Source organism: Brassica oleracea, chromosome C9 (genome assembly GCF_000695525.1).
Source record: "Brassica oleracea var. oleracea cultivar TO1000 chromosome C9, BOL, whole genome shotgun sequence".
NCBI lineage: Eukaryota > Viridiplantae > Streptophyta > Magnoliopsida > Brassicales > Brassicaceae > Brassica > Brassica oleracea.
This window is the reverse complement of record NC_027756.1, coordinates 44,926,091-44,936,930: the sequence shown is the minus strand read 5'-3', so window position 1 is coordinate 44,936,930 and position 10,840 is coordinate 44,926,091. Positions and strand designations below refer to the sequence as shown.

The window sequence follows — 10,840 nt, the reverse complement described above, 5'->3', positions numbered from 1 at the left end:
AATGTGAAAAGCATGATACTCCCAAAATAACAGAAAATATTTTGGACCAAGAAAATTGTGAATCTAACGACAATATAAAACATCTTGAACCTGAAGGAAATCATGAGATTTCTATTAGTTACATCCATAATGGAAAGATATGGAAACGAAATGAGATGGATGATATTGATGACGTTTTCTCATACCTTTTATTAGCAAAGGAAATAAATGAAGAAAACTAAGATCCAGAACCAAAGTCTGTATATGAATGTCAAAAGAGACATGACTGGATAAAATGGAAAGATGCAATTCAAGTCGAATTAGATTCGCTTAACAAACGAAATGTATTCGGACCTATTGTGCTCACACCCAAAGATGTAAAACCTGTTGGGTACAAATGGGTGTTTGTCCGAAAAAGAAATGAGAAAAACGAGATTACAAGATACAAAGCTCGTCTCGTAGCCCAAGGTTTCTCGCAAATGCCAGGAATTGATTATGAGGAAACTTATTCTCCTGTCATGGACGCAATCACATTTAGATTCCTGATGAGCCTAGCGGCCAATGAAAATTTAGAAATGCGTCTCATGGATGTCGTTACGGCATATTTATATGGATCATTAGATACTGATATCTATATGAGAATCCCAGATGGATTTAAAATGCCAGAAACGTTAAGTTCCAAACCTAAAGAGTTATGTGTAATAAAATTGCAGAGATCATTATATGGGTTAAAACAATCTGGACGAATGTGGTATAATCGTCTCAGCGAACACTTAACAAAAGAAGGATACACAAATGATCCTATATGTCCTTGTGTTTTCATAAAGAAAACAACATCCGGATTTGTGATAATCGCGGTGTACGTTGATGATCTTAATATTATTGGAACTCAAAACGAAATCCAAAAGGCATCAAACTATCTGAAAGGAGAATTTGAGATGAAAGATCTCGGCCAGACAAAATATTGTCTAGGATTACAAATTGAGCATTCTCGAAAGGGTATATTTGTACACCAGTCTACATATACCAAACGAGTATTGAAACGCTTTAACATGGATAAAGCAACTCCTCTTAGCACCCCGATGGTCGTTAGATCACTTAATGTTGAAAATGATCCGTTTCGACCATCTGAGGAAAATGAAGAAATACTTGGTCCTGAAACTCCATACTTAAGTGCAATTGGAGCTCTTATGTATCTTGCAAATTGTACTCGACCTGACATATCCTTTGCTGTTAATCTTTTAGCGAGATTCAGTTCGTCTCCTACACGAAGACATTGGAATGGAATTAAACATGTCTTTCGTTACCTTCAAGGAACAACTGATTTAGGCTTGTTTTATCCTAAAAGTTCAAAAGGTCAAATGATTGGTTTTGCAGATGCAGGTTATTTGTCAGATCCACACAAAGCTCGATCCCAGACAGGATATGTTTTTACAATTGGAGGCACCGCCATATCTTGGCGTTCTCAGAAGCAGACACTTGTTGCTACTTCTTCAAATCACACTGAGATCATTGCACTCCATGAAGCAAGTAGAGAATGTGTATGACTAAGATCAATAAGCCGACACATATGTTCAAGCAGTGGGATTGACGAAAATGCGGAGCCAACTATTCTATATGAAGATAACGCGGCATGTGTTGCTCAAACGAAGGAAGGATATATCAAAAGCGATAGAACCAAACATATACCTCCGAAATTCTTCTCATACACTCAAGAGCTCGAGAAGAATAAAGAGATTGAAATAAGATATGTTCGATCATGCGACAATGCAGCCGACCTCTTCACAAAATCACTCCCTACCTCGGTATTCAGAAAACACATCCATAACATTGGAATGCGTCATCAGAAGGATCTATGACTGCTTATTCGAGGGGGAGCTTACGTGGTTGTACTCTTTTTACCTTACTATGGTTTTTCCCATTGGGTTTTCCTGGAAAGGATTTTAACGAGGCAACAAAGACGTTAAGCGAGAGCGGAGAGTGACACCGGTCCCCAAGGGGGAGTGTTAACTTCTATATAAACGATATAATATACACCGAAAACTCTTCTCTTCTCCTTAATAAGAAACACTCTATCTCTCTATATCAGTGTTATTATTTCTACGGGTATAATATTTTGCCCTTATTCAAATTCCCGCGATATAATAAAATTCCAGTTCTTTTTATAACAAGAATAGATTAGTGGGAATTGATGAAATATTTGAATTGGTTTTACAACATGTAAGAATCAGGGTCTAAGAGAGATTATAGACGGCTTTTTGGTTCACCGTGGAAGACTATTTTTGGTTCGTATACCAAGCAGGCATTCTTTTTTTTTTGTGCACAAATCTTCCATTAATTTAAAGCTCGATACCAGAAAGAAAAAGGTGGAGTTCAATAATACAAGCAAAGTTAAACATTAAAAAGCTTGAAACAAGATAGGAGTTTGGATAAGACAACTGCGAATCTGGCAAATCTAATAAGAAATACGGATGCGTTGAAGAAGCAACTTCGAACTTGACGAAGAGCAGGAGAGACGGCAACATATGTCTTATATATCTTGCCTTTTGATAACTGGATCATATCTTCGGTTTTCGTCGAAACGAATTCCGTTGTTTCTTCAGACTTCGTACAAGTCGCTACACAAGAAAACAAACAAAGTGTGGTACTAACAGGTCTCGGGTTTGAAACCAGAGAAGTATCACCTCCTTGCGGGAGGGAAATTGGCGGCAGAGCTCTCACTACAAAGGAGGAGGAATGAAAAATGATCTCTCCGGGCCCTGGCAGGAGGAGGTTTGACTAGACTTCTCCACAAAAGAGAAATCTAATGGACTGAAATTGATGAGCTTAAGCAGAATCTCTGTGAGATTCCAAACTAATTTTGTGGCCTCTTCCATGCTCTTGGTGGCTACTGATATACACGAGACGTTGACACAGACGGTACAGCCAAAACAAAGTTGTGGAGTTGGTGAAGACCATTTGAATTTTCCTTGTTCATCAGACATCATACACATGATCCTTATCTTGACCAAAGTGATTCTAATTTTTGCAGGATGCTTCCATATACAAGGTGAATAGCAACAAAATTCTATGGGCTTGAGGTCCAAGACAGGAGATAAGGCCTTAATAAACTTATCAAACAACTTTAGGGTTGAGAAGCTCATACCATATTTGTGGAGATGACGAGTTGTAGCCGGAGCTCTCGGGTGTCACCGGCGAGAGCCACCACAAGAAGAATAACGGTTCATCGGGCCAGTCCCGAGATTGGCTTAATTCGGACACGTCAGAGGTATGCGCAGCCTTGGTTACTAGATCCAGTCCAGATCTGAGGGTTTTCTCGCCTCTAGATAGCACACGCCAGGTTGGAGTGAAGGGGTTGTCATTATAGAGAGAAGACTGAATACATTCTCATTAGGTATACAAAGAGTATTTATACAGAGTTATACGTAGGTTAAACTTAAGTATTATGTATTTACAAATAGAGCCTCAGAGTATACTATATTTCCTTAACACGCTCCCTCAAGATGGTGGGAGTTGAGTCACACCAATCTTGCTTCTGATACTCTGAAATGGAGCTCGTGAGAGTGGTTTGGTTAGACCATCATCGAGTTGATCTTTGGTCGAGATGTGTAAAACATGCAACACCCCTCCCTATATCTGACCACAAACAAAGTGAAAATCAATCGTAATATGTTTCATTCTCGAGTGAAACACATGATTAGCACACAAGTAGGTGGCTCCTATGTTATCACAGTAGATAGTTGGAGTGGTCGGTACTTTGACTCCAAGCTCGGTAAGTAAAGAACATATCCAACGAAGCTCTGAAGCTGTATTGGCAACAGCTCGGTACTCGGCCTCTGTAGAGGAGCGCGCCACACCTCTTTGCTTCTTCGAAGTCCATGAAACAGGATGTGAGCCAATGTAGACGATGTATGCATTTGTTGAGACATAGTCATCCGAATCTCCTGCCCAGTCTGCATCAGAATACGCCTGTAGATGTGTAGTAGCTTCCTTGCGCAAAAAGATACCATGTGTTAACGTACCAGAGAGGTAACAGAGGACTCTTTTAAGCGCTTGCCAGTGCTCTGTGGTCGGCTGGTGCAAGAATTGAGATAATCGATTGACGGCATACGAGATATCTGGTCGTGTCAAGGACAAGTATTGCAAACTTCCAACAAGCTTCTGGTATTCACGAGGATCTTATAGTACCAAACCAGAGTTGAGAGTAAGCTTGGGATGAGACGGTAGAGGAGTGGCAAAAGGTTTAGCGTGGAGCATATTTTATTTGGAAAGGAGATCAGTTATGTACTTCTGTTGATTCAGGTGGAGTCCTTACTGTGTTCTTAACGTCTCAATACCAAGAAATAACTGAGATGTCCTATGTCCTTGATAGAGAAGCGAGTTGCTAAGCTGGTTATAACTTGTTGAATGAGCTGCAAATCGCTTCCTGTGACCAGGATATCATTTACATAAACAAGAACATAGACAAACTTGCCATGATGCTTGAGTATAAAGAGAGATGTATCAGATAAGGAGTTTTGGAAACCAGAGGTGATCAAGAAGTTTTGAAGCTCAGAGTACCAAGCCCTTGGGGCTTGTTTCAAGCCGTAGATAGCCTTTCTCAAGCGACAAACATGCGTAGGCCTGTCCTTGTCAGTGACCCCTGGTGGCTGAGTCATGAAGACCTCTTCATCCAAGTGGCCCTGTAGAAATGTCGTATTGACATCAATCTGTCGAATAGGCCAATCATTGTTTACTGCAAGACCGAGAACTATTCTGATTGTAGTGGCCTTGATCACTGGACTAAACGTGTCGTTGTAGTCAATACCCTGTTGTTGGTGAAACCCTTTTGCCACAATCCTAGCTTTATATTTATCAATGCTCCCATCGGGATGGTATTTGATAGTAAACACCCAACGACAGCCTAGTATGTTCATCGTCTCAGTTACAGAAACAAGATCCCAAGTGTGATTTTCTGTAGTTGAGTTGAATTCAGAGCTCATGGCTTTCCTCCGGCACTCATGTTTTATCGCCTGTTGCCATGTAGAAGGAATCCAGTGAGGATCACTTTCAAGAGACGCAGTGAGATTATACCTTGTGACAGGCTTCACTATGTTGTTGCGTGAGCGAGTGGTCATAGTGTGTCGTGGTGGTGCATGTTGAGGTTCTGGAGCTACACCCGACACAGGTGAATGTTGATCATTAGAATCAGCTTGCGTCGGCTGAGAGAGTGAAGTTGGAGAGGGCATGACCGTTGCAGTTGGCGTCGTAGAGGGAGTATCGTTGGACTGTTGCGACGGTGGTGGTGAAGAATCACTACTTGAGTTGCGGTTGTCCAGAGTCACCGTTGGCGACCGTATGAGTGGCGGAGAGAAGGTTACTGTGGTGTATGGCGGGAAGGAAGAGGATGGAACAGAGTCGTTTGGAATAGAGGAGGACGGTTTAGTAAACTGAACAAATGGGAATTGTGTCTCATTGAATCGCACATGGCGAGAGATAAAGATGCGACCAGAGACTGGTTCTAGACATTGATAGGCACTTTGGGTGAGAGAATAGCCAACAAAGACACAAGGAGATGATCTATGTTCAAGCTTGTTGGGTGCATAAGGCCGCAGCCATGGAAAGCACAAGCAACCAAAGGTTCGGAGTTTATGGTAGTTAGGGGAGGTGCCAAATAGCTTTTGGTAAGGAGAGATGTTGGAAAGGACAGGTGTTGGGAGTCTATTGATGAGGAACACAGCAGTGGCAAATGCGAGAGGCCAGTGTGTAAGAGGCATCTTTGCGGAGGACAAAAGAGATAGGCCAGTTTCAACAACATGTCTATGTTTCCTTTCAGACATGCCATTGTGTTGAGGGGTATGAGGTGGAGTTGTTAGATGAGAGACTCCAAGAATAGAGAGAGAGTGGCATAGAGCAATGTACTCCCCCACCATTATCAGTATAGAGGTTTCGAAGTTTGGTGTTGAACTTGGTCTCGGCTAAGGGTTTGAAGGTGAGAAAGATCTCTTTGACTTGAGATTTAGCTGTGAGAGGAAAAAGCCATGTATATCTTGTGAAGTAGTCCACGAAGATCAGATAATATTTGTGGTTTTGAGGAGATGGAACAGGTGATTGCCATACATCAGAAAAGACAAACTCAAGAGGATGAGTAGAGACAATAGTACTTTGATGAAAAGGAAGCTTTTGTGTTTTATTGAGTAAGCAATCATTGCAAGGAGAAATACTCTAAGTTTTATTGAAACATGGCAAAGAAAAGCTAGAAACAATAGTTTTTAAAGTAGAAGAAGAAGGATGGCCTAATCTATGATGCCATTGAGAAATGGTAGTTTTGGTATCAGGATAAGAGACATAGGATGCGGCTGGTTTGGAAAGGGATAAGGGCCACTCATACAAGTCATCCTTCGTGTGGCCTTGGAGCAACCGGATTCCCGTTTGTAGATCCTTCACCTGAAAACAAGAAGGAAAGAATTCCACAGAAACTTGATTAGCATTGCATAGTCTATAAACAGATATCAAGTTCTTGTTTACATTCGGCACACAAAGTATATCTTGAAGTTTCAATGATCTAGATGGCGTTAAGATAGAAGCAGAGCCAGTGTGTGTGATACTTAATCCTGAACCATCAGCTGTTACAACTTCATCACCTCATGTGTACGCTTGATGAATGGCCAAGTTGTCGAGATCAGACGTAAGGTGATGTGTGGTGCCACTATCAAGAAGCCAAGCATTGGGGTTGTAGAGTGAGGCGTGAGCCACATTAGCTCGTGGCTGCCAGGAGATGGAGTGAGGCATCATGTGTTGTTGGTTGATGTAAGAGGAGTTCCCACCGTGGAGTTATGGACAACGACGACCGCTGTGTCCAAAGACACTACAAATTTGACACTTCCCTTGATAGCCACCACCACGAGGTTGTGCCTGTTGAGAGTGCGAGTTGAATGATTGTTGTTGTTGTGAGTAACCACCACAGTAGCCTCCACGACGATAGGTATTGTTGTTACGGTTGTTGTTTGAAGAGCCCTTATAGTTTGTGAGATTAGCTGTAACCGGGGCAGGAGAAGTCGCAACAGAGTTGAGTTGGATTTTGGCTTCCTGATTGAGAAGTTTTTCATGGATCTCGGTGAGAGATGGAGGAGTGTCACGGCCTTCTATCTGATCAGCCACTGTTTTGTAATCTTCTGGGAGACCGTTGAGGATAAGTTCGATTTGATCTTCAGAATCAAGAGGCTTGCCAAGCAAGGCAAGCTCATCAAAGCGAGTAGTTAGACCTTGAAAGAAATCATTAATAGATTTGGAGTCCTTATTCCATGAGCGAAGTTGATGTTGGATCTGTTGAACATGACCGCGACTTGGCTTTGCATACGTCGCTTGGAGGATTGTCCAGACTTCCGCAGCCGTCGTCGCGGTTGAGAGAATTGGCTGCAGGGTCACGGTGATTGCGCCAAGGAGTCCACTGTAGATCAATCGGTCTTGACGTTTCCACAGAGTGTAGGAGGGATTTGTTTCAAGAGATCCATCAGCAGAGGTGATGGTAGCATCAGGGATAACACCAGATCCATCAATGAAAGCAGCCAGATCGTACTCAGCAAGGAGAGCATGAACATGTCTGCTCCACATGAGGAAGTTAGAGCTGGTAAGTTTGGTAACATTTGTCATTAATGTTGAGGAGAGTGGTGGTGTTGGAGACAGTAATGGTCTCGCTGTTTGAAGCCAGAGAGTTTGAGTTGTTAGACATAGTGATGCTCAATGAAAAATTTGAAAAAGAGAGATGGCGGCTTAGTTAGGTACAGAAGGCTCTGGTAACATATAGAGAGAAGACTGAATACATTCTCATTAGGTATACAAAGAGTATTTATACAGAGTTATACGTAGGTTAAACTTAAATATTATGTATTTACAAATAGAGCCTCAGAGTATACTATATTTCCTTAACAGTCATCTTCAGCTTTTTCTGGAGCAAAAAGGTTGATTAGCGAGAGCGAGCTTCTCCGTGAAAGAAACCACTTCCACCACCGTCGAGTTTGACAGCGCCACTCCGGTAAGAAGGTCTTCGGGGCTTGAACCCGAGATGCGGTAAGTAGCATTGTCTGGTGAGGATACCATGTTTGAAGTTGAAAGTACAACCCACCAGAGAGATAGCGACATCGAGAGGGTTTGATTCATATGGTTTCTCTTCTTCTGTCTGTCGCTGCCGTGGACTCATGGAAATATGTCGACTAGATCTTGAAAATCCAAGTTTCAGAAAGATTAAAAAGGGAAAAAGGAAAAGAACGAAGTCAGAGCAAAGCAGGTAACTGAACAAGAGACAACAAGAAACAAGCTTATCCCGACGCCGGCGAGCTCCAGCTCCACCGGCGCCAGAAAACGGATTTGCTATGGCTGCTTCGATATTCGTGTCTGGGAGAAAACTAGGGCCGGCTACACCTGAACATTTTACCAAGCAGGCATTCAACCATAGCATTGTTAACCATGTATGGTGGTTTTGTGATCCAATTTCTAGAAAATACATTTGTTTGATTTTCCGTTGAAGTCGATCTTTGCTTTGTTTCAGCTTTAGGTTTTGATTTCCAGTGGTTTATCGTGTCTTTGAATTGTAATTTTAGTTTTGTGTTCATATGGCTCTGTTTTGAGGAAAATATATTTTTTTGGCAACTTTTTCGTCGGCTTTATCTCTTAAAATTTTGTTCAAAAAAAGAGAAGAATATATGCTTTTATTTCTCTTTGCTTTTCATTTTACCAAACAAAATGATTTTCTTACATGAATTTTGTAAGAGACATTTTCATCTAGATATTGTCTGTTACGCATATATTTTCTCATTCATTAAATCTTTGTTTTCGGGAATAAAGGAGCTAAATTTCAGTACACATCAGTAGAGACTTTAGACTATTTCAAACTTCAAAACTGACTCTAGACTCTTTCAAAGTTCAAACTACTTATTTATATATATATATTCCAGTGTTCTAAAATGCAGTCTTGGCGTCCGCCTAGATGGCGTTTAGGCGCTATACGGTAGTCAATCGTATTGTTTTTATATTATACAGTGTTTTATGTGGATTTATATAATTCGGATGAATAATAGCGTTTAGACGGACATTATGCGATCTACGCGGACGCCTAGACGGATTAAGCATTAATATTCAAAAAAACTATTAATATTATTATTATTATATTTTATTAATGTTATTATTTATATTATTTTTACTTATTTTATGTATTTATATGATTGTAGATATTAGTATAATTGTTGCAAAATCATTTTAAATTTATCATCTTTTATATATTTAAAATGGTTTAATTTTTATAATTTAAAACTATTTATATATGTTATACTATATACTTATACATAAAATTGGATTTAAAATATATTTATGTTCAGTTTTTTTCAAAATAATGTATATATATTAATCTTATACTTATATTTTGTGTAAAAACATATATCCGTATATATCCCGTTTAGACGTCCGCCTATACAACTAGGCGTTATACAGTCATCTAACGCGCTATACATGACTACATTGATATACAACTAGGTTCTATATCCGTATATACTATGTTTAGGTGTCTGCCTATACTGATATATACACACACATAATATCCACTGTATATATTTACCTATACGCGCATATATTTGTCATAAATATTAGTTATAAGCAAATAAATTTATAAAATAATTAAAATTTATATGGGCCCATCTATCTAAAAAAAATTAAATGAAATTATTTGATGAGGGCATAAATTTTGAATTTTGTAAACCGTGATTGATCTTGTTCGCGCCAGCCACCAGCAGAGTCAAGTCAACAACCCATTTGACCGACCTAGCTCCCAATATATATATATCCAGTCTATTAGTTGATTGATATACATGACTACATTGACGTTGCAATCCTTTTTTTAATAGAAAAACATTTTTATATTACAAACTGCAAGCCAATGTTTACATATTGAAATATTTATTTATTGGTTGTTGTATCACTTAAATGAAAAGAAAGATTTTAACAAAAGACTGTATAAAGTATACAGAGTATAGAATATACAAAACATAAATCATTAATTATATATATATGTTTGCACCTAAAACTAATCGTAAGTTAATAAGCGTAGAACTCGACAAGTTCGTGGACCGACTCGGGGCGTGACTCGTCGGCGTCGGCGTTCTCGAGCATCCAAAGCAAATGCTCAAACAAGACAACCTCGCACGACACTGCGATCGCACCGTCCTCGCCGCCGCATCCACCATCCACCGCCGCTAGCTCCTGAAAGAGCGGGTGGCTCACGACGTCGGAGCTCACGTGGTACGGACGACGTGTTCTGCCGACGTAGACGGTGTGAAGGTCTCCTGAGGGAAATGCACTCACGGCAGAGGATCGACCGTGATTGGTCGGAGCCGGTTGCTGGTTTGGCTTGGTGTTGAACGAGTTGAACTTCTTCAAAACTGACTTTAACTTCATCAGTTTGTTACCTCCTTTCGCCATTTTCGATGCTGTTCGGAGAGTCTGAAGCCGGAGATGTACGTCGGAGTGAGTTTTCCGGTGAGTGGGAGAGAGAAGGAGAGAGATGTTGGTGTCGAAGAAAGAGGGAGAGTAGGGTTCTTTATACTAAGTTGACAGGGGTACATTCGTAATTATTTATTGGTTTTGGTAACAACTTTTTTTTTTAAACGAAAATTGATAAACCTCAGATATCTTATCAGCTGATTCGAACAGCAACGAGTATTACTCCAAATATGTTTCCTATAATCGCAATTTATTCGAAAAAATAATGATTATGAATGAGAAAGATAGAGCGAGTGTCACATGCGCAAAAAGTTGAGTGATTTTCATAATTTAAATACATATAATTGTATACTCATATCACTCCAAAAGTTTTCGTTATCACAGTCAGCCA

The 10,840-nt window shown here is 40.1% G+C and overlaps 1 protein-coding gene across 1 annotated transcript; it reads right to left on the bottom strand.

Annotated features, from left to right (window-relative positions):
- Nucleotides 1-9,921: 9,921 nt before the first annotated feature.
- Nucleotides 9,922-10,502, bottom strand: LOC106317092. The gene has a single exon (XM_013754951.1). The coding sequence runs from the start codon at nt 10,426-10,428 to the stop codon at nt 10,045-10,047; it is 384 nt and encodes a 127-aa protein (XP_013610405.1). The 5' UTR covers nt 10,429-10,502; the 3' UTR covers nt 9,922-10,044.
- Between the last annotated feature and the right edge of the window lie 338 nt (nt 10,503-10,840).